Source organism: Lagopus leucura, unplaced genomic scaffold (assembly GCF_019238085.1).
Source record: "Lagopus leucura isolate 7727_CA_CO unplaced genomic scaffold, USGS_WTPT01 Super-Scaffold_702, whole genome shotgun sequence".
Lineage (NCBI taxonomy): Eukaryota > Metazoa > Chordata > Aves > Galliformes > Phasianidae > Lagopus > Lagopus leucura.
Genome location: NW_024962254.1, coordinates 4924652 through 4951681, shown reverse-complemented (window position 1 = coordinate 4951681; position 27030 = coordinate 4924652). Strand labels below are relative to the sequence as shown.

General features: G+C 43.7%; 2 protein-coding genes across 2 annotated transcripts; one reads left to right on the top strand and one right to left on the bottom strand.

Annotated features, from left to right (window-relative positions):
* ANKRD42 (ankyrin repeat domain 42) lies at positions 1-14777 on the top strand. The gene is made up of 12 exons (XM_042862566.1): positions 1-239; positions 1035-1198; positions 2781-2888; positions 3178-3297; positions 3850-3985; positions 7638-7838; positions 9402-9527; positions 10679-10784; positions 11396-11571; positions 11987-12113; positions 13219-13363; positions 14120-14777. Exons 1-12 carry the CDS (start codon positions 221-223, stop codon positions 14213-14215), a joined length of 1524 nt encoding a protein of 507 aa, XP_042718500.1. The 5' UTR covers positions 1-220; the 3' UTR covers positions 14216-14777.
* A 519-nt stretch (positions 14778-15296) lies between these two features.
* On the bottom strand, positions 15297-23534 carry CCDC90B (coiled-coil domain containing 90B). Its single transcript, XM_042862585.1, has 9 exons — positions 23419-23534; positions 23071-23190; positions 20559-20662; positions 18762-18863; positions 18246-18287; positions 18095-18166; positions 17960-18013; positions 17127-17241; positions 15297-16625 (listed from the first exon to the last, which is right to left on the bottom strand). The coding sequence occupies exons 1-9, from the start codon at positions 23525-23527 to the stop codon at positions 16570-16572; spliced, it is 774 nt and encodes a 257-aa protein (XP_042718519.1). The 5' UTR covers positions 23528-23534; the 3' UTR covers positions 15297-16569.
* Positions 23535-27030: the final 3496 nt, after the last annotated feature.

Below are 27030 nucleotides of genomic sequence, written 5' to 3'. Positions count from 1 at the left end.
GCAACAACTCACTGATACGCTTTAACATTTTTGATCTCACGTTTTTAATAATTCAAACTATTGCCTCAATTTCTTCTCCATGGGCAGGAAAACCGAGGCACTAATACCTTAAGACCAACATTTACGTGCGTGCTTGACTTGCAGGACAGCAATCTGCTTCTTCAAGACTTCTTAGAGCCTGAAATTTAATCAGAGATTGTTGGTGTATTCTGGTTCCAGAATGGTGACTACTCCAGAAGGTGATTACTAATTGTTTTGGATTACTCATACGCTTAGCTATCTGAAGTTAGCCGTCTCAGCCATTAGATCTACTTACATCACTTATTTTTGTTGGCAAATGTAGGCAAAATGCCAAAATGTTGCAAGAGGATTTAGATATCCAGCTCCCATTGTTTACAGTTACACTGTCAAACAGTAACAAGGCCTGAAGGAAAACACAGACTGTATGATCCCATGTCCTGGTGATGGGTTTTTTTGGACCACGCTGCATCTATGTTTAGAGTTTGATTCCGAGCCACTGAAGTCCATGAAAACATTATTGACTTTGGTGGGAGTAAAATACCGGGCTTCTAACAACGTAACCTGTGCCAGAGTGGTGCTTTGGCCCCATGCCCCCAGTACAGCATGCCTTGGTGTGCCATGTCCTTGATAGCAGCAACGAGCATGGCCATGTGAATCCCTGAGGATCAGTGGCTGAGCACCTGAGAGCGTGATTGATGACAGAGTTTGTGATGCCCACAGCTTTGAAAGTGAGCCAGCATTGGGGATGGACTTGATCCAGCATTTGCATGCATAGATGGAGTTGCTTTGCTGTCCTGTTCTTTTTCTGGGGCTGGAAGGACGTGGCTCTTTCAGGTTTTTGAATATTGCTTTGCTTCTGGGAAACAGAAGTGGGTAAGGACTCCTGCTGATACATTACACTCTCATAGGTTACACTTTTGGCTGATTCTTATAAACTGTTCTTTGATTCATCACTTCTTTCATCTCTCTGAAATGTGACCAAGCTGGCTAATGCTATTATTATTCCTCACTAGATGTCAGGAAGAAGCAAACTTACACCAATGTACATGAGGCAGTGAAAGCTGGTGATGTAGAACAGCTTGCATTAATGGTAAAACGCGGAGCCTCTATCGATGAGGTGGATTTAGTCCACAAGTTCACACCGCTGCACTGTGCTGCACACTCTGGAAGCTTGGAGGTAAAATCATAGAGTGATAGAATGGCCTGGGTTGAAAAGGACCACATTGATCATCTAGTTCCAACCTCTGCTGTGTGCAGGATCACCAACCACCAGACTAGGCTGCCCAGAGCCACATGCAGCCTGGCCTTGAATGCCTCCAGGGATGGGGCATCCACAGCCTCCTTGGGCAGCCTGTTCCAGTGTGTCACCACCCTCTGAGTGAAAAACTTCCTCCTAATATCTAACCTAAACCTCCCCTGACTTGGTTTAAAACCATTCCCCCTTGTCCTATCACCATCCAGTCAGTGTCCTCAAATTTTACAAAATCAGAGTTTTTCTTACTCCAAGCAAGGTGTGCCTTTTGGCCTTTCTTCTAGCCTCATTACTTTCGTCCCTCTTCTGTTTTCTCCTTCACTCAGAACACTCGGAAAATCCATAAGGTTATGTATAATGTTCTGAAAGTGACTGAACCAAGTGAGAAGTGACACAAAAATATTTGTTCAGTTACCAGTGTTCTGTCCCATGCCTCATTCTCTACAGAAATACTTCAAATACAATTCATTTTAATAAACAAGAACACTGCCTACTGATGCAGAGATGAGCAGGTACTTGCTGCACAAATGATTTGATTTCCAGAAGAACTGAGCTGCTGCATTCAGCACAACATTCACCTTCTTGTTACAGCCTCCTTGTGCAACATTTATTGTGATCTTACTTTGAAACAGCAAGGCTGTAAATAACCATACAGAGAGCAAAGTCCCAAAGGAAAGAATGTCAAGTTTTCCTAAATTGGAGAACAATAAATGCAGTGCTGTTACTGCAAGGTACAGAAACTGTCAAGAAAATGCTGATGATTGTGTTGTCAACTCTAAAAATCACTTGCCCACCCTTATCTGCCTCTACAAATTCTACCATTTTTCATTTAAGTCTCCTTTGCAATCAGTGTATTTGGGTTTATTGAATTATCTGTCCCTCAATTGTTACTAAGCTCCTTGGTGGAAACAGGGCAGGAAGCAGGGCTCAAGACTAGCCTAAAAGAAGACAGGAAATAATAATAATGTATAACAAAAAGCTTTAACTATTTTTGTAGCTTATTATTGATTTAATAATTGTTCAAGCTTTCCATGGAAAGCAATAACACCTGCTGAAAAAAAGGTGAATAAAGCTAAAATAATGTGTGATGGGTGAGAGGAGAGGAGGGATTACATGCACCCAAGAAGCCTAATAAATGAATTTAGGCTCTGCATTTGATTCATGGCATTTTTCCTACTGTTCATGTTAGCTGGACTTCAAGTGAGCATGTTTGCATCATTTTTCCTAATGTTTTTACCTCATGTCACATGAATGCTCTCGCAGGCTGCATTTTAAATCTGAAATAGTAAAATCAAGAAGCCACCCTGTAAGATCATTGCAATTAGAAGGTTGGTTGTGCTTTCTGTACCCTTAGATGAAGCCTTGAAACAATCTCATTTCCTAGTAGCTAACGCTGTTTGAAATGTTACATCTGCTGTTAATTTATGGTTAACATTTGCCCCGATAAGTTGTAAGAATTGTTAAAGAAGAATGTATTAAATAAAACGAGTTTATTTTGGTTGAGCAGTGCCTTCACTGGTTGCTCTGGCATGGCGCTGATGTGACACGTGTGGCAGTCAGAGGCTGGACGGCAGCCCACCTTGCGGCGATCCGCGGGCAGGATGCTTGCATGCAGGTACGTAGGGATATTCACTCTTCAGCAAAAGGAAGGCAGGCCTTTGCTTTGGACACTTCCTTAAGAAAATCAGCTGAGAGTGCTCCTACTGGAGCTGGATCTCATCTCTGTGTCTACAGCTGAAACCAAGTCACTGGTAAAACGAGTGCACTTGTTTGTTCCCTCTTTGCTAACATTTATTTTGTGTGGTGACCCCAGAGCTACCCAGCTGATCATCTCAAGTCATCCTGCCAGGCATCGTTTGCCCTTTCAGCCTGTGAACTGAGCTCAGACTTTGCGTTTCTTGTAGGCTTTGTTAATAAATGGAGCAAACCTAGAAGCTCGAGATGACCGTGGCTGCACTCCGTCACACCTGGCTGCAGCCCACGGGCAGTCGTACACATTGCAAACCATGCTGCGAAGTGGAGCGGTGAGAGACTCCTACCTGCTGTTCCCTAGGGCAGAGCCAGAGTCTGGTATCTTTTTCCATACCAAGCCCTCACTAGCTGAGGTTTGGGACCATGGATTGATCTCTGTCGGTACATTCTTGTTGGGAATTTATTTGTAGTATAAATTTCCGTTTTTTAATTGTAAGAGATTGTAGGTCTCTAGATCCAAAAATCTAGAGAGAATCAGTAACTTGGGACAGATTTGGACAGGGAAATCACTAAAAGAAGGTCAGGTGCTGCGGTGGCTGTGATTTTTTTCCAGTTGTACAAACCTTCTACAGTAATAGATGTTAAAAAAATCCAGCTGTATATTTAAGAATAATGACTAATATGGTGATAGAAGTATGACTGAAAATGTGTTTTATTCCAGTAAAGCCTGTGAGAAATACATCTTATGCTACTCTCATGGCTTGAATTTGGAAAAATATTTCATTTTGTTTAAATCATGTAGCACAATGAACCATCGATTCTTATCTATAAAATATCTTGTGTCTAAGCTTCATAAACAAATTAACCTGCTGCTTTCATTTTAGAATGCAAACGTTGCAGACAGGAATGACTGGAAGCCTGTTCATTATGCTGCTTTTCATGGTCGCTTGGGCTGTTTGCAGCTTCTTGTTAGATGGGGAGCATGCATAGATGATGTGGATACTGATGGAAACCTTCCAGGTATGTCAGGAATAATCATTTGTTTTTTCAACCCTTATTGTGTATGTGATAACTGTGGCACATCATAAATAAAACACACCAGCAGCGTTGATATGGCAATAGATAATGGTTTAGTAGGACAAAAGGGAGCCATTTAAAACTAAAAGAGGAGATTAAATGTTAGGATGTTCTTCCCTCAGAGGGTGGTGAGGCCCTGGCACAGCTGCCAGAGAGCTGTGGTGCCCCATCCCTGGGGGTGCTCAAGGCCAGCTTGGATGGACAGCCTGAACTGGTGGGAGGCAACCAACCCAAGGCAGGGGGTTGGAACTGGATGATCTTTCAGTTCCCTTCCACCTGAACAAGTCATTCTGTGATTCCATGTTTCTGGAGGTGTTCAAGGCCAGGTTGGATGGCACTTTGGGCAGCCTGGTCTACTGGGAAGTGTCCCTGCCTCCCCATCCATGGATGGTCTCTAAAGTCCCTTCCAAACCAAACCAGCTGATGACTGTATGATTTGTTCCATGTTATCAACCTGATTATTCCATTTTTATAATGATGGGAGAATACATAAATCCAAAGTACTTGTTGGTTGGCAGCAGTATCCTGTTCAGCTCCTCTGCTGCTGGCAAGGCTCACATCAGGAGCAGGTTCAGCCTGAGTGCTGTGTATGTGGGCATCCTCTGTGCCTGTGCCTATGGAGATCACAGGAGGAGAAGGGCAGGTGGGGCAGCAGGCAGGCTCTGCTGCTATCTGCTCCTTTTTGAATGTATACCAAGCTTGAACAGCTGTGCCTGTGTGATCAGATTCTGGCGTGTTCATATGCAAGCTTTTGCATCCAACTGTTTCTTAACTGGATTGGTAAAACCCTTGTTCTCATTTACCTCTGATTTCTCCATCTTGATTTACGGCATACCAGTATTTCTGTATATCTGTAGTCTGTAATCTCTTCAAAATCCTGTGTGTAGCCACTTCAGCATAAAAAATGAACACTCTGTTTCTTGCCCTTCGTGGTTTCTCCACCATCCCTTTGCTTATCACACTCCTGCCTCAAATTACTCTGTAAGTTGAATGTTGTTGTTCAACCCTTTGTTCTTGTAACATCATTTCCCCTTTAACATTTGCCTTCTTATGGTCTGTCGTATTATTTGTTCCAAATAGCAAAAGTTTTCATCCCTCTGTAACGTGTTTAGAGGTTTAGATTTAAAATCCATTTTAAAATATTTTATCCTCTGCTGAGCACCATTTATCCAGAAAACCGATGTCTGTGTTCTGTCCTGCAAACCCAGAAGCTCTTACATCTGGTGTAGTGGCTCATGCAGTACAGGAATGTGATGTTAGGCACTCTGCTGACAACATAGGAGGTAGCTCTGTTTGCATTTGGGAACACTTCTTTTTATGGAGAGGTGGTGAATAACAGCACCGTTGCACTGAAATGCCCTGTTGTACTGGTTGGTCAAGAGTTGTTTTGGTTATTCTTCTGAAGCCGCTTTGTTCAGTCCTTGTTATGTTCATTTGTGTCTGTTATCATCCAGAAGAAAGAAAATACTTTGTAACACTGCTAATAAAAAATGAACAGAAGTGCTGTGTTCTACATACCAGTGTCAATTTAAATCATCTTTATATAATTCAGCTTCAAGATTAGCTGGCCAGTGCTATAATTTAACCTGAAAGTACTGACAGGAATTTACTGAGGATTGCAAATCCACGCTCCTAAAACTTAAGAATTGTAAGACTGCACCTTTTGCATGTTTGTTATGGCAGAGGCTTTAATTACCTACAGTATGTTCATTTGTTTTGGAGGAACTATGGCTCATTCAGTGCCCTAAGTAGGCTGTGTTTATTATTTCAACATTTTGTTTTCTTTCTATATTCTCTTTTTTAACCATGCTTCACTTATGTCTTACTAGTGAAGCCTGTTCTAAATACCATATTTAATTGTAGTGCAACGCCTGATTTTTTCATATACGTGGTTCTTTCACTGTCCATTTAGACAGCAGTGAATAACTTCAGCTCGATTTTATAGGAGGTGAGATGAAACATGGAGAAGTTGGGATCCCAACACCAACCGTGATGCCTAAGATAAAGATTTTCAAAGTTCTCAGCACTAGGCAGCATATTTTATGTTAACATCACAGAACTCTTTGGCTTTGGTCTCAAGAGCAAGTGCTCAGCGTGTCTGAGGTTGTGTGGCACTGTTCCATGCTGGGCACTGGCTGATAAGAAGCACACATTAAAAGCATATGAAAATTCCTTTATGCCTTCCACAGAGCCTGTCTGCAAACCTGCAAAAGGACACAGGCCGAATGGAGCTCTGCAGTGTCTTTTTCCTTTGCTGTTTTTGCAGAAAACCTTGAGCTTCTCTGACTGCTTTCTGCATAGGATAGGCACTGCGTAACGCGTTATCTCAGAAGGTGAAGTTTTATCCCTGGGATTCTTAGGTATTTGAAAGTGGATTCATATGGATTGAGACTGTTTTTCACCAGCTGACCAGTTATCAGTATCAACTTCTGGAACGTGTCTCTTCATTTCACTTCTTCCTAACTCACTGTGAGAATGGTTTGCAATAGAGATCTCCAATGTGCCAGAAGTTAGCTTAAGTGAATTAAGTGATTTTTTTTTTTTTTTTTTTTTGCCCTAGATACATTGTTTAGCAATTAGGAAGATAATCAGAAACATGTAACCCTTTTTCCTGCAGAATGGCAGCCAGAGCATTTTGATGGAGTGATTATGCATGCTGGATTAATATGTGGAATGATAATCCACATTGAATTAATACATGGAGTGATAATGTGTTGCCTAATAAAGGCAATCTAACTTGCATTTTGCAACTTCTTCCCATTGATGGACTGGAGACTATGATTTATTTCATAATAATGGCCATGTATTCTGAACCTCTTACTTTGTTGCAGGCCCAGCACTCTGCTGGTGTTGAATAACTAAAGCTCAGTGTAGCCTAAAGGACAGGGGAGGAAGCACTTGTGCTCTGCAGGGAAGCAGTCACTGCTGTGCTGAATCAGAGCAGCTCCTGCCCACACAACTCTCCACGAGTGTAAACATTAAAAAAAATGTCACAGAAGCACAGTGAATGCATCTGTGTATTAATGGGAAGATCAGGGGATGTACCTCCAAAGCTCTACCAGTAAAGTGAATGTCACTGTCATTTTACAGGTGAAGTAATGGAGCTGCAGAGGTGTAATGCAGCTTGTTGGGGGTGCTGCAGTGGATGTGGGACTGAAACAGATGCCCTAACTCCTATCCAAACCCTCCCTTTGCAGGCCATCTGTAGTCTTATCTAGGAGAGTGAGGCCAGATCACAGCTGCTGAGGAGTGAGCATTCCATGGGGAACAGGAGACCCCACCAGTGCATCCCTAGCTGTTGCTCTGGGATCTCTTGGCAGCGTCATGCTGTGTTGGCTGCAGTCAGCTCTACCAGGGCATTTTCTGTGCAGATCCTGTCCTTATCAGCTTTCTTTTACCTCCTTTGCCTATAGCTGAACCCCATATAGGAGCTGAGCATTGCCTGTGCAGGGTTGAGCAGGTCCCTCCTGCTGTGCAGGGTTGAATGCCTCAAGTGCTGGTAGAGGAGCTAGATGTAAATGGTAGTGGCAACACTGCCTTCTTGATGGTCAGCAATGCCCTGCTCTAACATACATGGTTTCCCCTTGTGCTGTAGCTCATTTGGCAGCAGTGGAAGGACACCTGCATTGCTTTAAGTTCCTGGTCAGTAAAATGGCCAGTGTCGTGGGTGCGCTGAAAGCCAGGAATGACCATGGAGAGACTCCAAGGGACTTGGCTGAGCGGTTCTATAAAGACAATATTCTGCAATATATTGACAGTGTGGAAAAAGAGGAGGAGCATCCAGAGACACAGGAAGGTGAGTAGGGATGAAATGTTAAAAGTTGATTACAATTTGTACTGTTAAAATAGACATTGTTAAAATTGTTAAAAAAAATAATAATTCTATGAAGCACTGGATTCTGAGATCTGTGCGAGCAGAACTATGACCCTTGTATCACCATTGTAAGGTACAGCTGTTGCTTAGGATATTTTTGGCACCATTACTGATAGCTAGACTGGGATACTCAGCACGACTTTATAAATATGATTTACAGTAATCAGAATTAGGCTTCTCACATTGTGTTGCACTATGAATACCAAGTTGCCCATGCTCTGCCTGCACTCCAGTAGAGATCCAGAATCGCTGAATTTGCAGATTTGCCTGCTCATGATCCTGAATAACTGCTGAGCCTGGAAGGATCCCACTGAAATTAAGGTTACTTGCTAACCAGGAATACTACTGCAGTCAGCATGGCAAAGGACACAAGGGTAGCAAGGTTTCTAAATAGGACGTTCAACAGAGCAAGGATATGAGCACTGCACCTTCACCTCTCTACTGTTCCCAGGCACACACTTTCCCTGTCTGCTAGTCTTCTGTCATTGTGCTTACACATATAAATACTAACACTCTCCACCTACAAAAAAAAAATAACCAGAAAAATCAAATGGCCTGCATGAATAGCTTTTAAGCAAGAATCATAGAATCACAGAATGGCCTGGGTTGAAAAGGACCAAAATGCTCATCCAGTTCCAACCCCCTGCAATGTGCAAGGTCTCCAACCACCAGACCAGGCTGCCCAGAGCCACATCCAGCCTGGCCTTGAATGCCTCCAGGGATGGGGCATCCACAGCCTCCTTGGGCAACCTGTTCCAGTGCATCACCACCCTCTGAGTGAAAAACTGCCTCCTAATATCTAACCTAAATCTCCCCTGTCTCAGTTTAAAACCATTCCCCCTTGTCCTATCACTATTCACATTGACAAACAGCTGTTCCCCCTCCTGTTTATACGCTCCCTTCAAGTACTGGAAGGCCACAATGAGGTCTCCCTGGAGCCTTCTCTTCTCCAAGCTAAACAAGCCCAGTTCCCTCACCCTTTCCTCATAGGAGAGGTGCTCCAGCCCTCTGATCATCTCAGTGCCCTCCTCTGAGCTCCGTGTCCTGCCTGTACTGGGGGCCCCAGGTCTGGATGCAGTGCTGCAGATGGGGCCTCACAAGAGCTGAGCAGAGGGGGAGAAGTAATATAGTTTATATATTTGGGTAGACTGTGGAAATCTGGGTAGGCAGATGACTACTGTTACCACCAATAATAGAACATTAACTGTAAAACAAAGGTATGCTTGTTATTTCAGATTTGTGAAATTAATCACTGAACTGTATAAGATGCCTGTAGTCATGACCAAGAGAGGTTTAGTCAAGTCTGTGATGAACAATCCTAGATATGCAGCTGCATTTTAGCTAATTAAAAGTTCATTAACCTTGCTAGCTACAGCTACGGAATGTCTGTGAGTTGCTATCGTAGAGGCAAGTTGTTTGAGACAAATATGACCACGTTTAGTGGAATTACTGGCATCTGTTCAGAAATGTGTATTTCATTTTCAGTTTTAGCTTTCCCAGCCCATGATGCTGCTTTCAGAGGGGACTTGTTAGTACTCAGAAGATTAGTGAGATGTGGAGTAATCAATATTAATGAGCGGGATGATAAGGGATCCACTCTCATGCACAAAGGTCAGTAATTATGATTGATGTTTGAGCTTTTTCCTGTTTATTGCTGGCTTCTTTACTTACATTTTCAAATGGCTGCTCATTAGATAAACTTAATGAAAATCTCATTTCCTGAGGGCTCAAAGGAGCAACCTTGAAAATATTTTATGATGGATGCATGTGTAGGGGTCACTTTAAAAACAAAATAGCCAAACTGAAGTCAAGATAGAACAGTTTGCTATGAAAAGAAAACAACATCCAAGTTGATTTTTTTTTATCTGGTGGGATGCTACCTCCAGAGACGTGGACTAGTTAGGCATGGCAGTGATCTGCATTGTGGTTTGAGCCTTTATTTACTGAACATACTGCTGATGTGACATGAAAACCACAACAAAGTAATTTGGTAGCCCACTCTGCAGGCAGCAGGATTCCTGGTATCTAACATCTTGGTTTGTAGTAGAGTGCTAGCATTACAGGACATCAGTCCTCTTATGTTTGAGAGAAGAAATGGCAGGGGAGGCATTCTTGTAGTACACTTTTAACACTGTTTCCCACAGTTCTTTTGGCTTAGAGAAAAATGGCAGAATTTTTAAAAACATGTAGAGAACAACTTTACATTCCTTCACATTTCTTCCCATTATCTTTTCTTGGATGGTTTCTACCAACAATTGTTTCACCCCCAATCTTCACCCCCAGTGTTTCTGTTATGGGGAAATTTGGGGCTGATTGTCGGTACATTTCCTTATTTCAGTCTGACACATCTCCAAGTGGGGTGCTGTCAAAGGCAGATTTATTTTACTTAAGAAAAAGGCTTGCAGGTTTCATCCAGCAATGCCAAGGAGCATCTTCCACGTGTGATACATCATTACTAGGGGCCATGCAGTGTGGGCAGTAGCCCTGCTGATGCATGGGACTGAGAACATTTAGTTTAGCTCATGTACAGACGGAGTTGCACATATATTTCAGGGACCAGAGAAACTCTACATGATCTCTAAAATTGGGTGTACCCAAATGACTTGAGCATCTTGAAATATATCCTCTGAAATAGTCTCTCTCCTTTGTGGTCTTGGTGAACCCAACATCTTGCATGTTAAACCATAGCAGAAGGGGGATGTAGGAAGCTTAAAATGCTGCATTTGTGCACGGCTGACTTGCATGCACCTTCCTTCCCCCAGCTGCAGGACAAGGGCACATCCATTGCTTACAGTGGTTGATTGAAATGGGAGCTGACTGTGACATTACAGATGATGCTGGAGAGACTCCAAAGGATGTAGCCAAGAGGTAGCAGTACATGCCATGTAGCTCTGTCTTTTTTTAACCTTTATTTTACCATTTAAATATCTAGTCAGCTTTGTTGTAATTACCCCTGATTTTTGGTGATGAAGCAAGAACTAATTACAGCTCTGAGTGATAAGCAAAGCCACATTGTAGCTGTAAAAGATTGCAAATTTATTTTCTTCTGTTTATTTATTTATTTATTTATTTTTGAGCAAGGTCAGGTAGAAAAGATGCAAACTAACGGATCTGCAGAAGGAAAATTATGAGCCTGTGTGCTCCAGCTGTACAAAGTAAATGAGAGCAAGAGAAGGCTGGTTGATTTTTGATTTAATGAAAGTAATGTAGTTGCTGATGAGATTCAGTTAAGAAATCCTACAAAGCAAAATGTATTTCTGAAGTGGGAGGCGTCGTAATAAGATTTCAGTGAGGCAGAGTACTGTGGAAAGGAGATTGCTGTTCATAGTTTGTGTACCAGTGCTTCCTCAAATCCTGAAACTCTGTCCTCTAAATGGGAACAGGAAGTGTTTCAGAGTTTTTATCTCATGTGGGAGACATGGCTGTGTGTTTCTAGATTACAGGACTATATCAGTGTGGGTTAACTGTTCTCTGTGCAGATTTGCCCAGCTAGCAGCTGTGGAACTTTTGACCCAAAGAACTGGAGACAGTAACTCTAGTGATGAAGAACTGGATGCAAGCAACATAAAATTTTTTGAAAGACATGGTGTGGAAGGGAGTACAGACAGCAAAGAAGACTTAATCCTGGATAAAGCAGAGAAAAGGGATGCACGCAGTAAGCATTGTCTGACTTCACTCCTTGTTTGAGCAGTCCAAAGGTGTTGGATTTTTGGTTGCACAATTTCTGCCAACTGCCACATTTGTTTCCTGTTGTAGAATGAGTTTGTTGGTAGGTTATCTGTGACACTGAGTTGTGGAAGGTTAGGAAGAATGGCACAGGACAGTCAGAACATAACTGTTACACTGTTACAATCCCTGCAGTGAAACCACACTGGAATGCTCTTTGTTTCTGAGAGCAGTGTGCTGTGTGGGTCTCTGTCTCAGCATCTCTGTACCAGGTGTATCTTAGTGTCTGCTGAGCATTGTGGTTACTGCTCTGTGTGTGACTGTTTCCCATACTGCTGGACTTCAGCATGAAGTCTTCAGCTGTTTCCATGCATTTTACCTACCTGGAGAACCCTGTCTTACAGTAAGGGCCTATCGCAGGATTCAAGAACTTCAGCAACTTCTGGAAATTGCCTACAGCAACTACAGACAGCTGGGAGGAATAACTGAGGAGGAGAGGAAGATGAAAAAACATGAAAAGGAGGTTGAGAAGTAAGGTCAACTTTATAATGTGTCCCGTTTTAAAGCCTTCTTTAAGGTTACTTTACACTCATATTGCTTTGGCCATTCTGTCTTTTCCACTTAGTGAATTTAGCCAGCCTAAAAAGAAAAGGACTTCAGCCATTTGGCCATTTGTGGACTCCTGCCACGAGGGTCAACCTTGCAGTACAACACAAATGATTGATAGCTCCATACTTCTTGTGCTTGTGCAGGATGACAGCCTGCACAAGAAGACATCCCTGACTCTACCTCTGCCTGTCAGACGTTTGGCTATGCACTGTTCTCAGTCACTGTAGATGAGCATGTCCATTACATGCTTGGGCCACCTCAAACCAATGTCACAAATGATGTGCCATTAGTGGAGGCCGGAGAGCATCCCTAGGTCCACTTCTGAAACTGAAGTAGTGCTTCTCAGGGTACCTACAGAGACCTGTGTGTCAACTCCAAGATACTTACATTGTATGCTGGAAAACCCCATTATTTTAGCATGTTTATTGTCCCTAACATTGCAGGAATTGCTACGTGGGAAGGATTTCTAGCAGATTTTGAAAATGTCTCCTCCCTTTATAGCTTTGCTAATTCATTGTGGCACAGAGGAGAGCCAGCTCATTTCCAGATGACTCAGTTGCTGTTACATAGGGATAGATCAGAATTAAATCTCAGCTAACCAGTTCCAGGAATTTCAGTTAATTTAATAGACACTGTGACTGATGAGAACCTGTGCAACTGGGTCAACCAATGCTTCAGCTTCCTTTTAGTATGTGTCATGCAGGCTCTCATCTGATCGTTCCTCACGTGTGCTTACCCAATCACTTTAGGAAGCGTGCAGAGGAGCTGGGAGCCGAGCTGGGTTTCGTGCCGCCCGGCGCTGGCTCACTATGCGGGGAGACGTCTCCACCTCGCGGTCAGAAGCGCCGAGCACAGCTGGCTGTATGGTACGGAAAGCAGCCGACAGTGGAGCTTTTACAAAGGAGCCCGAGCCAGGAGTGCTCTACATTCGCGTTGTTTTCTGCTCTCTGTTCCTTAAAACGCGCTTGGAGCGGCCTGGGCACGGCTGTGTGCGCTCAGTGCTGTTTGTCCCCTTTGCTTTTGGCAGGGCCGTGAGGGAGCTGGAGGCGCAGCTGGAATCCGAGCGAGTCAGGAGGGAAAAGCTGGAGAGCCAGCTGGATGGCTGCCGCGCCGAGATCGGCCGCCTCAGGGAGAGCCGGGGGAGAACCCGCAGCCCTGCTGCTCTGCCTCCGGTTAGTGGGACGGACTGCAGCCCTGCTGCTTGGGCGCCTGTTCTCGCTAAGACTGTGGGGTGGTACTTGAGTGAGTACCTTAACAGCTTTCAGCTTGGCACGGTGAAGCAAGCAGCAGCCTTTGCTGCATCCTGACCTGAGACGTTATCAGTTTCTCTGTCCTTGGCAGAGAATATGGATTCTCTGTATTTAGAAAAGGGAGTGGAATGGTCCTTGAATGCTTCCATGGTTGGAATGGTTGGATGACTGGCTGTTCATCTTGGTGAGTAGCTGGTGCCCAGTTCAGACTGGACTGGGGACTTCAGGAGCTGCCCCTCATTCCCCAGCTGGCATAGCTGGTAGCAGCTACCACACATGTTGTAGGATCTCTCTTTTGCATCAGAACTCTCCTTCAGAATGGGTTCATTCTCCCCCCTTTTACCTCAGACTTGAAATAGACTTGGTGGAGGCCTGTAATATAACGCTGCTGTGTGCAGTGGCTGAATTCAACAATTAGTCTTGTGTCATATCTTAATTATCAAGCCCACTGACAGCAAAGCAGGTGCAAATAGGTTGACTTAGAAAACAGAAAACATATACACATATTTAATCAAATCTGACAGTAGATCACAAGTTCACACATTAAGTTTGAAGCCCAGGAGAGCTGGCTTTTCAGACCTTTCCCAGCCACATCATCGTATTTTTAAAGCCTGTCTTATGGTGCAGCAGATTTAAGTGATTGCTGCTTAATAGCTGTAATGATGTCCTTTGTTTCAGGAACCCGAACCCATCTCCATTTCCTGCAAAGAGAAAAAGAAAGTGAAGAAGAATCCACCCTGCAGGCATGGAGGAGTGTTTGTGAGGCTGCGCTGAGGAAGGAGCCTCAGACACAGGGCTGGCAGGCAGAGGGTGCAGAATGGCAGTGTCCAGTGCAAAGCACTTGTAGAGCCCAGTTCTGCAGATGAGCTGTGGTTCATCAAACTGCTTTCCCAGTTCTCTGGGACAGAAAATATTTCTAAATCACTGCAGCAAGGAAAACAAAAACAAACAGACCAGAAAGAAAAAAAAGAGGGCTTCTCTTCATGTCCAGGGTAGTTTAACAAGAGCTTTGCAAATTGGAACATTCCAAAATTCACCTGCAGCAATGTCATAGGCCCTAGGCTACGAAAAAGCTATCCTCACCTACTGGAGCTTGGTATCACTGCCCTGAAACAGAAAAAATAAATAAATAGGAAGCCCCTTACTTCAGCCAGGACCTGTGGGGTACAGACACAAAGAACAGCATTTGGGGTAAGTCCTTGCAAAATAGCAGCTGGATGCCAGGCAACTGACTTTTCATCTCTAGCCAATCTGTGCAGGCCACAGAATGGCTCTCATGAATAATACTTTGGCTGTTTTGATTCCAATTATAAATCCTTGTGTTATAAAGGTGAATTTCCTGGTGCTTGAATTTTGATGTGTCCTCTCCTTTGCTATCCAGAGAAGCTTAATTGTGGTAAGTTTCAAAGTTAGGGAAAAACTCTGTTTTTGTGTGCGTACGCAATAGATGGAGAACATCCTAAGCAATAACATAAACCTGTGCCAGACAAGGAGAAATCCAGAATCTGGATCATAGACTTCAAGGTGTGTGAGTGTGGTGTGGAGCTGCCATGAATGAGATTTGTCCCATCATTCTTGGTGCTGTTCCAACGTAGGAATGGTGCCGAAGATCAACCTGTGTCTTGCAGAGAACTCCAGAAATGGTTACAGTGTGTATGAGGATGGATGTGTGACGGTGCAGCAGTCACGTGGAGCAAGGGGTTGCCTCAGGTCCTCGTGCTGGCACCCCACACCTATTCCACTAACACATCCACAACAGAAAAAGCAGCCTCAGCTCACTAACTGTGCTGTGCTCATTATAAAAGCCACACTTGTACAATCCAGTCATCTGTATTCAAGCAATGCGGATAGCAAATGTAAGAAATCCATTTTATTTTCTTAAATGTACACATTAAATACATAACTTCAATGCACAGAATACAAGAATTTGCAAGATACCAGCAAGTTCAACTGAAAACGGAACAGAACTGCAATTGAAAACCTGCCGCTATCCAGAACTATAAACTCTGTAGCCCACAAAGTGCTTATTCTGAACAAAGCTTAAACCAGGAGGATTTTTTGAAAATAAAAGGAGTCAAATGAAAAGCACAGGCATTTGTACCCGATCCGACTGCTTCGGTTTTGGAAGGCATCCACCCATCACATCTTGTCTCTGCAGCTAGACTGAGAAGTCCTTGCTGTAGGCAGGCTCTCATCTCCTAAAGCTGAAAGAGGCCCACAGCATCACAGACTGCTCTCAAGGAGCACTTCTGTGGCACAACCAGATCCCACACCCGGAAAATACATGAAGGTTTATTGAGAGTACTCAGCACTGCTTGAAGGGAGGAGTTAAGAGCACTTATCTGACCCAGGGCTGCCTGCAGTCAGTGAGAACAACAGCACTTCCCCTTGGAGAAATGAAGTTCTCCCTTTCTGTTGACCTCCGGGCTTACAAAAATTTTAAGGGATATTAAAAATAAATAAATCTGTAGAAACATTTTAGTTCTACACAAGATTTTAAATTTATGTAAACCATTTTTCAAGAAAAACAAGGATTCTTTAGAAAAGGCCTTGGAGTGTGTATTTTATATACATACGTTGATGTTTTCATACATATTTATGAAAACATAACCAAAGAACCAGGCTTCAAACCCATCAAAAGAGAGGAACAAACACCCAGCTCCTATACGTAAGGTGACTGCCTGGATCACAGTACATCTCTTGGAATCTGCTGCAGTTCTCCCATATCAGTAATACTAAGTTGGAAACAAGTCCAGTATTTCCACAGGCATGCTGAATGTTCAGTATTTCCATTTGGAACAGAGATGAGAGTACTGGCAATGTTTTAGAAGACAACAAACTTGATTCTGAAGCCCATTAGGAAACACTTTCTGATTGAATACACAAAGTCTTTTGAAATATATACATTATTCAATAGGAGATATTGAAATATTACTATTATTTGCCAACTTCTCCCTCATATTATTTCAGTTGTTAGTGTTACACAGTCAGAAAACACTGTTCACAATAATCAGAATATCAAAACTGGAGGTGGCACGGTGACCTACAGCACGGATGTGATGGTTTGGCAGATGCAGCCTGGTTGGCCTTTTCTCCACCTGTGTTTAATGGGGTTGTTCAGTTTAGAACTATTTCCAGAACCTGTAAAATCCCAGTGCTATTGCTAAGCAAGTGAAAACCGAAGCTGTTAAAAGAACAAAAGTAGCAGTAATTAGATGAACGTTAAATTGTATCATGTTCTGCATACAGGAAATTAATTGCAAACAGAATGGAAAGCAATGCCTTGTTTCAGATGTGGTATCCTCCACAGTAGCACTGCCTACACAGCAAGGTGGGAGCTCAAATTCAGCAGCCTGCAGAACCATCATATTAGGAATGCTTCTGAAGAACCGAACCGGGTAACACAGAGCACAGCAGACTACAGTAATTTTTACTGCTGTTGCCCATCCGTCAGAAATGGTATTACAGGAGAGATGCCTGTATTGGGTCTTAACTAAATGTAATTAAACAGGCTTTCCACTGAACAAAATGACAAGCTAACACATCAGACGTGACCCCCAATTGCAGTCATCTGCTGCTGTTCTGCTGCATTTTTGAATTCATTTTGCACGTAATGTTGAATAACCCTTGAACTTCACGTGTCCAAGTTAAGTCCCTGGTACTCACCCTTGTGCCCATCACATACCTGCCAAGTAACGTATTGTATCGAGTTTATTTGATTCCATAAGCGTTTTTAAGGAAGCTATTTCAGTGTCAATTTTATTACTGATCTCTGAAATAATGCTGTTGGTATTCGAATCCTGAAACATTAAAAGAAAGCCTATCATTTGACAATGTTCTCAAGCTCTGTCCAGTTTGCAAAACAAAACAGGAATATCGTGCTATGAGCAAAACAAATTTCCAACATACTGGTAAAGATGACTAATTACTGTGTAATTAGTAAATGATCTCAGAAGTCACAGAGCAACACTTAATACCATAGGCAAATATATTAAAGATGAAGACAGAAGAAGAGAAAAATAGGTGCGATCTGAATTCTACCTGCAATATACCATGTGCCTCCTAAGGAGGACGTTCTATTATGTCTTCATGGCATCCCTAAATTCTTGCCAAACAAAGGTCTAAGAAATCACCAGCCTTATCCAAGAAAAGGAAGCTGATGCTGAAAATGGGCAATGTCCCTCAGCAGCATCAGGCTGCAGTGCCCTCAAGGAGGCACTGAGGACTCCCAGCCCCTGAAACTTGCTTGGCTGCAGGCACCCAGACAGTCTCTGCTAGGGCCAGGCAGCGAGGCAACACACCCTACCTAGAACAGACTGCACAAAGGCTCTCTGGAAGTGAGAGATGAGGTTTGTGTGTCACCTGCTTGGGAGATCCACACACAGATCCCATCAACATGTACAACACACAGGGCTTCTATCACAGGCAGACAGCTGTTAACTTTCACAGAAGTTGTGTTTACATGACATCTGGGTTGTAACTGCATCCTGCTCAATGTAAAGTGAATTCAATCCTTACTTTTTTATGAAACTCTGTAGTTGCTTCCATCAATTTCCTCTCTTGATCTGTAAACTACAGATAAAAGATAAATCACAACTGCAGCGAAGGAAGATGACACCAAACTCATAACAGTATCTTCACAGGTCAGCTTACCATATCTGTCACTCTGCTCCTTTCTAGGTTTATGTCTAGCTTGCTGTCAGCTTGGATTTTACTGGTTTCATTCTTTAAAGCAAATAAAGATCATGAAAACAACCATATTTTTCCCCTGAGATGAGTGTATACCTACTTGCTGTTTACTTACCATTAACTGCTGTTTAACTTGATCTAGTTCAATTTTCATTTTCTAGGAACAGAGAAGGAAAAGAGATTTTATAACTTCAGAAAACTGCTGCCCAAACAGTCAGCTGTGTGAGTGTTAGCACTGCATTTCTGTCATTACTGTTCTGCCATTTTTCCCACAGAGCAATGTGTTCCCAACTAAATACCTTAACTGGTGTGCTCTATTTAAACAGTCAGATATAATCTATACAGAATTTTGCTCAAAATCATTGTTTCGTATTCTGAGACTAAAGACAGGAGAAAAACACCAACATGATGTCCAGCAAAACTAAAACATATCTTAATCACCAGTTTAATTAACAGAAATGCCTGACTGCTCTCCCTCGATTGAATGGTTAACAGCAGCAAGACTACAAGAATCACCCTTGAGTAATACAGAAGATGACATCAAATATTCTGTACCACAAAAAAGGTGCACTGGGGAAATCACAGTATATTTTAGAGTACTGATGGCTTAATTAAAGGGATTTGTCAGTACCTCATTCTCTGCTCTCAAGTTTGCAAATTCACTTTTTTCCAGGATGACCATGTCTTTCCGAATGGAGTCCAGATGTGCCATGATCTGCTGCAAAGTTATTTCCTTGGAAACAATACAATAAGCCAATGGTTAAGTTCCAAACTGTCTGATAAGCAAAGGAAGGGATTTTTAGGACTCAAATTAGGAAGTAAACTGCAGCAAAGCATAAAGATGGGGAGACTCTCCAAAAGAAACAGCTTTTATAAACTGGAGTTAAAAAAATAAAGAAAACTAAGGAAGAAATGGAATAGCTTAGATTCTTGAAGGCAGTGCTCCTTTAACTGGTGGAAGAAAGTTTCCCTGTCGTTCAGCATGGAAGATGACAAATCTGTGAGTCTGTTTGTAGCTAACAGTATTTCTCAGATCCTAATGCTGAACTACATTCCTCTGCCCCTGCTTCCACTGAGGTCTGACTTTATTTCATTGAACACAATGAAGTTTTTACTGTTTCTGGAAGAAGTTCAGGGCCTTTTACATCAAGGAGCTCACTCTCTTTATCCCAAGATGCTCAGCATGGTCACTGAACGCACCAAAAAAATGGTGGTTCTACCTAATATAATTCCATACAAATGACAGCTTAGATACTGACTTTTTCTTTTATGTGTAATCAGATGCCCAAACAGGAAGGCTTCTGCTTTGACAGAAGAAACAAAGACACAACTTCTTGTCTTCTTTTTGAGACTTACAGAAAAAAATAAATAAATTCCATTAAGCATAAATGCCAGTAAGGTAAAAATCTGTGGAAGTAGGAGCCCACAGTTTAAATTAAACAGCACCGAACACTTAATTGCATTAACTCACTGAAGAAGAATGGCACGTAATTTCAGCTTGCACTGCCTTCCTGACTAATTATTAAAACCATTACTGTACACCAGAGCTTTTTGATGCTGACTGAGACGCCTACAGGAAGAAGCTAAAGTTCTTTTTCTTTTGGCAGTGCATTAAAACAGAACTCAAGCAGCTCAGAAGGAAGAGCCACGCTACTGAACGGATTCACTGCCTTCAGGTACAATCACACACCTGACTCTAAATGAAGGAGACAATTGGACGCTTTGCTTGAGCACAGGCTGAGCTACTGAGCAGTCCAGAGCAAACAGCCAGGTGCATACAGCCACCAAGCAAGTCACAGCCTGCCTGCTGTCCCTGAGGGCAAGCGACACGCCACAGGTGACAGCCAGATGGTTAAAATCTCTTCCTCTGTCCACTGTGCTCTGTGGGAACGGCTCCTGGGCCTAACCTTCCACCTAAGTCAGGCCTGGGCAAGGACAATGATAGTTGCTGAGGGCTGCAGTAGCTGTTTAACACTGCATAACCACGTGGTGGTGCCTAAACCCACATCCCAGCTACCTTCTGCTGTTACAGCAGATGTAACTTTACAGACCGAAATGCAGGAGTAAAATCGTGACGCAGTTCCAGTGATTGCTTTCAGTTTATGAATAGAGAAATAGGACAAATGCTTTCCTTGCATTTCTCTTCTGCTCTCAACTGCTGCAAAAGCACAGTTTGAAGCTTGGTCTTATATCAGAGCTCTAACAGAGCAGTCTCTGTATTACTTCTGTACCACACGGCCGCCTCCAAAAGTGAGAAACTTCTGAGAGAAATTTACATACTCAGTATCACCCTGAGACCCAGAGAAACCCATCCCAGAAAGGAATTGGTGGCATTACGGAGAGTTGCTCTCTTGTCTTTTAGATACACAAACATGTGCTACTATGTTTATACAATTCTGTGTGTATACATACCATAAACAAATGTTACCTGCTGAGCCTGGGTAACCATGTCCTTATAGACTGTCTCCAAGCTGACATTTGAGAGGGTTATTAATGCTGACACGATGGTCTCTGCTTGTTCTTTGGCAAAGCCTGAAAAGCAATTGAAGGATGACAAGTTTGGGCAATGTCAGAGAGTTGGGTGAAGGGAAGAGCAAGAGGTGATTAACAAATGGGACACTAAAGTGCTGCTCCTAACTAAAGCAGCAAGTGGGAAGTCACACAGTTACTGAGAACTGGCAGTAAGGAGCAGGGCAGATTAGGCAAAAGCCAGCAGATTTAAAGCTGCACGAATCTGAAGGACATCAGCTTTACATACACTGAGATAGCTGATGCGTGCAGCTGATGGCAGTAACTGATTTCTGTACATGTATCTCCTCATGCATTCTAAAAATAATTCAGCAACATTTTGCTTTGGAATGAACTTCTGCAAATTCTATTAAAAATCCAAGTTAAATTGAGCTACCAGGCATGCATCCTATAGAATAATAAAACTGAAAAACAAGTCTGCACATATGGAAATTTTTCTAGAGATATAAGCACATGCAAAACTGATTTAAAGACTGCTGCATCCATTGCTTGCAGAATGAATTCAGACTGCATGATTTTTGCTCGCTGAAGATAAAAACTGCACTTTGTTGGTAGCTTGGTGCAATTTTGGAGCATTTAAAGGGAGAGAACTGAAGAATCAGCTGTCAAATTGGCCAAATCTGATTCTGTGCTAAAGGTTTATTTCCAGCAATCACACTGATGTGTTATGCTTCAACTGCTCCATTTCATAAATTGGGATAAATTAACTTTTCATTGAAAACTGCTTTTAAATTAAGCTATTTAGAGAAATACGACGCCGATCCTTTCTGAATTATTGGAATTATCAAGCCTTGCAAGACTGCATTACTAAAAAAACTATGCAAAATGTATGAGTTTCCTTCCACCGAAGCGCAATTGTATTGCTTCGGTTTCCCTGCGTTTTCAGGGTTACTTGGGCTTGTGCTGTTTCATTCATTAGGAACCGTCCTTCCTACGTGGAAGTTTAGAAAACGTGGAGAAATCCATATATGTAAGAGACCTGAGACTGAAAACTGCCTGCAGCAAGTTTGACAGACTTTAAAAGCATCTCTCAGTTTGGTGGCATGTTCAGGTTTTACCTTCAGAGCCCTGTCACTGTGATACTGACATGTTTGAGGCAGTTACAGAACAAATTAACAAACTCAGTAACAACCGCACCAGCATCAGACTTCATCTTGAGTTCTAAAGGACCTCCAAGGAGAAACAGCTGAATGAGTACATGAGACAAGAAACACATAACAAGCTGTCTTGGCTGCCTGAGGAAAGGAAAGTGGCAAATACAACACCAGTTTTTAGAAGTAGTTCCACAAGATATGCAGGGAACTACATGCTGACAAGACAGGCATTAAAACTCAAACAACAACAAAAAAAACCTTATTAGTGGACTACTGGCTGTCTTCTGTGTACTTAAACTATTAGGACTTCACAGGGGAAAAGGTCCTTGACTGGATAAAATTCCAGCTGCCACTTAGGATAGAGATCTTGGAATTCTAACAGAGAACTGATACCAGGTATCAGCTCTATTTGGAAGGGATCAGTACAGCAAACCAAACTTTAGGAATTACTTTAAAAAAAAAAAAGTAGAGAACAAAATAGATCCAACATCATGTCACTATTCAAATCCGTGGGACATTCACTGTCAAACAATAGCTTGGCAAAATTCACTGAGCCAGAACTCAACTGTTTGAGAAGGAATGATAGGGGAATACAACAAAGGTTTACATAATGTTAAGTGACATGAGAGATCAAATGTTCATTCCTTCGTCCCACAAAAGAACTGAGGGGGCATCAAACCAACAGAGCTTTAGTCAGGTTCTGTGTATACAAATATTCTACACAATCAGTAGACTTTCAAAACTCCTTAACAGAGGATGGTTTTGGTACTAACTGACCAACCCACAGTAGCTCAGGGACTACATTAGCTTAGGAAAGAACGTTAAATGCAGAGAAGATGCTATATAAACTAAACCGACAGCTACAAATGAGGCAAATCTACTGTAACAGCCTGTATGGTTACAGACCACTTGCTTCTCCTTCACCAGCCTCTGCTAGAGGCTTCCAAAACATAGGAAAGTACTGCTATGAAGATAATTGATCACACTCACAGTAACGGTAAAGATTTCCTTTGGATTATTTATGAGGGTGGATAGTGATAGGACAAGGGGGAATGGTTTTAAACTGAGACAGGGGAGATTCAGGTTAGATATTAGGAGGAAGTTTTTCACTCAGAGGGTGGTGACACACTGGAACAGGGGCTGTGGATGCCCCATCCCTGGAGGCATTCAAGGCCAGGCGGGATGTGGCTCTGGGCAGCCTGGTCTGGTGGCTGGTGACCCTGCACACAGCAGGGGGTTGGAACTGGATGAGCATTGTGGTCCTTTTCAAACCAGGCCACTCTATGATTCTATGACTATTCAACAGTTATGACTTACCGTGGGTTTCCAGATCCCGCACTAAGGCATGAGTGTCAAAAGTTACCTTCCTCTGCTCCAGGGGAGTGATTTCAACTCTTCTCACGTCATACGAATTCCTAGGGAGTGTGGCAGCAAGACCTGGAAGCGACAACACGTGCTTTAAGCTTAACGTGAATAGCTTATCATCGGTAACTTTATCTCTTTCATCATAACAAAGCTTGCAGGGCAACAAGAAGCCGTTCAGCACCTCACTCCTGCTGCTCTCTCCCTTAGCCTGCTGTTTGGAAACTCCTTATCGCTTAAACAAGGAGACTATATTTAGTCTTGCTCGCAGCAGGACAAACAGGGCCCTCCGGCGCCTCTCACCTCTCCGAGGAAGCGCCCGAGGCGGCTGCGGGACCCAGGCGGGGAACGGGCCCAGCCAGGCGCGACCGACCCGCCCGAAGACCGAGGCGCCGTGCCCGCCACCCCTCATCTCCTCAGCACGGCGCGAGCACCCTGCTTCCGGTCCGACCAGCCCACCTCACGCACTACGCAACCGCCGCCGGAACGCTCTTCCGGTCGGGCTCGCGAAGGATGCTGGGAAGTGTAGTTCATGATGGTGGAGAGAGGCGCGACTTGTGGTCCGTGGCGCCGCGTAGGCAGAGAGAGGGCCGCACGCGGCGCACGCGGCGGCTTCTCGCTGTCACAGAAAAGCGCTCCGGCCGCCATATTGCCCCGGTGGAGGCGCCACCCAAAGCACGGCCGCTGGGCCTTTCCTCTTTGTTTAGAAGTTCTAATTAGCGGCAGCAACTGCATCACAGATGCTCAAGAGGCTGAAGTTTGCTGTCAGTTGCAGCAACACGCTCTGAGTGGGGTCGGGAATGCTGTACCCCTTCCCAGCCTGGTTTCTGGCATGAGGGCCAGCCAGCATTGTTGGTCTGTTGAGTACCAGGATGAGCATCCAAAGTTACAGCACACACACAGCACACTGGATGGAGAAGGGCTCGGAAAAGAAAAAACACCAGCCATCACCCTTGGTTGTGAGATATATGGAGAAGGGATATTCAGAGAGGTGCCCATGTCACAGGGCACAGATGCAAGCAATGTTCTGACACAGCCCAGAACTGGAAAAGCATTCTGTGTGTCACTGTGCAGGTCAGAATAACAGCTCGCCTTGCTGCTGAGCTGTGTGCGCCGATGAGGTCCATCTGAAGCTGAAATGGCTTACACCAATGCTGTGTCTTTGTAAGGCATGGAGAAGAGCCTTGAGGCCACCTGGACAGCACTGTGTGTGTGCTGTCAGTCTGACGGAGCATCGTAGAGGCGTGTGTGGGAATGTGGGAAGGTGTGCCAGTCAGTGCTTCTAGTGTGCCCCAGAGAGCACTTACGCAGAATTTTCAGTGAGGCAGACCTTTTACCAAGCCAAGCAGTAATCATAGAATCATAGAATCACAAGGTTGGAAACGGCCTATAAGATCATCCAGTCCAACCGTCTCCTCATCACCATTGCTACCACAAGCACTAAACCATATCATGCAGCACGTCACCCAGACACCTCTTGAACACTGCCAGGGACGGCGACTCCACCACCTCCCTGGGCAGCCATTCCCATGCCTGACCACTCTCTGAGAGAAAAAGTTCTTCCTTATGTCCAACCTAAACCTCCTCTGATACAACTTGCGGCCATTGCCCCATGTCCTGCTCGTTGCCTGGGAGAAGAGGCCAAATCCCTCTTCACCACAACCTCCCTTCAGGAAGTTGTAGAGTGCAATGAGGTCTCCCCTGAGCCTCCTCTTCTCCAGACTGAACAATCCCAGCTCCCTCAGCTGCTCCTCATAAGACTTGTGCTCCAGACCCCTCACCAGTTTCGTTGCCCTTCTCTGGACATGCTCCAGGACCTCAACATCTTTCCTGTAGTGAGGAGCCCAAAACTGAACACAGTACTCGAGGTGCGGCCTCACCAGTGCTGAGTAGAGGGGGATGATCACCTCCCTGCTCCTGCTGGCCACACTATTTCTAATGCAGGCCAGGATGCCGTTGGCCCCCTTGGCCACCTGAGCACACTGTCGGCTCATGTTCAGCCGAGCATCAACCAACACCCCCAGGTCCTTCTCTTCTTCACACTCATCCAGCCACTCATCCCCAAGCCTATAACGCTGCATGGGGTTGTTGTGCCCAAAGTGCAGAACATATGAGAACATATAGGAGGGATTATCAAAGACCTTTCCTATAAGAACATTAGTTTTCACAGAATCATTTGAGCTGGAAGAGACCCTCAAAGATTATCTAGTCCAACTCCCCTGCAAGGAACAGGGACACTTACAGCTCCATCAGGGCTCAGAGCGCCATCCAGCTTGATCTTGAATGGCTCATGTCCAGTTTCCCATCCTCAAGTACCCCTGAGGTCTTTTTGGCAGGGCTGTATCAGTGTGTACTGATAGTGGGGGTTGCAAGACCTTGCACTTAGCTTCATTAAACCTCACGAGATTGTCCTGCACCCACTGCTGAAGCCTGTGTAGATCTTTCTGAATGGCATCCTGTCCCTTAGGCATGTTGATTGCACCACACAGTTTGGTGTTGTCTGCATGTTGCCTTCCTTCAGCCCAGAATTACTGGCAGAACTCAGAGGAGAGGCAGGCTGTTTACAACAGAATTCAGAGCAGTTCAAACTTGTATACATCCAGACATGAAACATCCGCACAAGAAGTGTTAGCAGGCAAGATCAGCTCTGCAGGCTGCATTTCCATCTACCAAAAATGCAGGATGTAGTGACATGAAAGCGGAATATTGACTAAACACACAATCACAAGGCAGACTCTGGGAAAAGAAAACAGCCTAGAATGTCTCTTAGACATGGACTTCAATGCCTATGTACAGAGTGAAGACTTGTGATGAAGAGGTCTGCGCAGAAGCTGAGGGGCCCTTGTTTTCTCCCAGCTGCATTTGGATGATATGAACTGCTTCTGATTTCACAGAAACACGGAATTGTAGGGGTTGGCAGGGTCCCATGGTCATTATCTAGTCCAGCCTTCAGCTTAGCCTGGTGTTTCCTGTTCTCTAACCTGCACTGAATCTAGCCTCAGACCACTGCCACAGCCAGCTTCTGTAAGCCAGGCTCTGCATATGTCCAAACATCCCCAGCTTCACATGAAAAACAAGACATAGCTCCGTTTCTTCTGAAAGATGAAACTGCAACTCAGGATCCTTGTGCATTTGAACTCTGAAGCTTTCAAGTTGCAGCCTGTTCTCATGATATTCCCTATGAGAGCAAAATCCAGATTTCACAGCCTCACAGTATATTTGCAAAATGCAATTCTTCTCTTTCAGTTTATACTAGGCACAGCAAAGTACTTTAGATGCTCTCAGACATCTGTTTTACTGTAGAAGCCCAAGGATGCTGAAAGTGCATCTTAAAATAAATATGCTGACCAAAAAAGAAGATTGCTTATGGTACTTTGAATAAAAGGTTCTATCTGAAATAGTGAACTTTGAGAACCATGATATAAGTTGGATAAAAAAAAAAAGACATATTTTTCAATAGCCATCAGCAACTCTGGGATGTCTGAACTCTCCTGTGCTTTTTCAGAAGGCTGATGCCCTCGCAGTCGTTACAGTGCAGTGCACATATGCATTTAGGCTGTCAGGGTAGAAAAATCTCTCTGGTTATAAATAAGCCATTTTAAATGAATGACCTCTTGGTTTCCAGCCGCTCAGAGGTCCCTTCTGCTGTTAAGCTGGCTTCATGAGCTGTTTGTCTCCGCTCAGTGAAAGGCTCGTTTCAGTGGACTGTTTGATCCTGCCTTGTTTCTTTCTTTAGAGCCAGATGGCAGAATCTTCATGTATTCAGAGGTGTCTCCACTTTCAGTGTGTGACTTTCATTCCCAGGACTTCTAGGATGAGAATGAAGATGGAAATAAGATGTCTGTGGGACAGTTGGAGTAGGCAGCACTGCTACCAGTGGCACCTGTCGAAAGCAGGGTAATAAAGAAGGCAAAC

What these genes read in the sequence shown, in the direction of transcription:
- ANKRD42 (XM_042862566.1), top strand. An exon ending in AGAGAAAAGGGATGCACGCA is followed by an intron (nt 11,572 to 11,986) that starts GTAAGCATTGTC and finishes CCTGTCTTACAG; the next exon opens with TAAGGGCCTATCGCAGGATT. An exon ending in GCCCTGCTGCTCTGCCTCCG is followed by an intron (nt 13,364 to 14,119) that starts GTTAGTGGGACG and finishes CCTTTGTTTCAG; the next exon opens with GAACCCGAACCCATCTCCAT.
- CCDC90B (XM_042862585.1), bottom strand. Translation starts at nt 23,527, where the DNA reads ATGAGGGGTGGCGGGCACGGCGCCTCGGTCTTCGGGCGGGTCGGTCGC. An exon ending in AAGTTAAACAGCAGTTAATG is followed by an intron (nt 18,167 to 18,245) that starts GTAAGTAAACAG and finishes TTTGCTTTAAAG; the next exon opens with AATGAAACCAGTAAAATCCA. An exon ending in CTACAGAGTTTCATAAAAAA is followed by an intron (nt 17,242 to 17,959) that starts GTAAGGATTGAA and finishes TTAATGTTTCAG; the next exon opens with GATTCGAATACCAACAGCAT.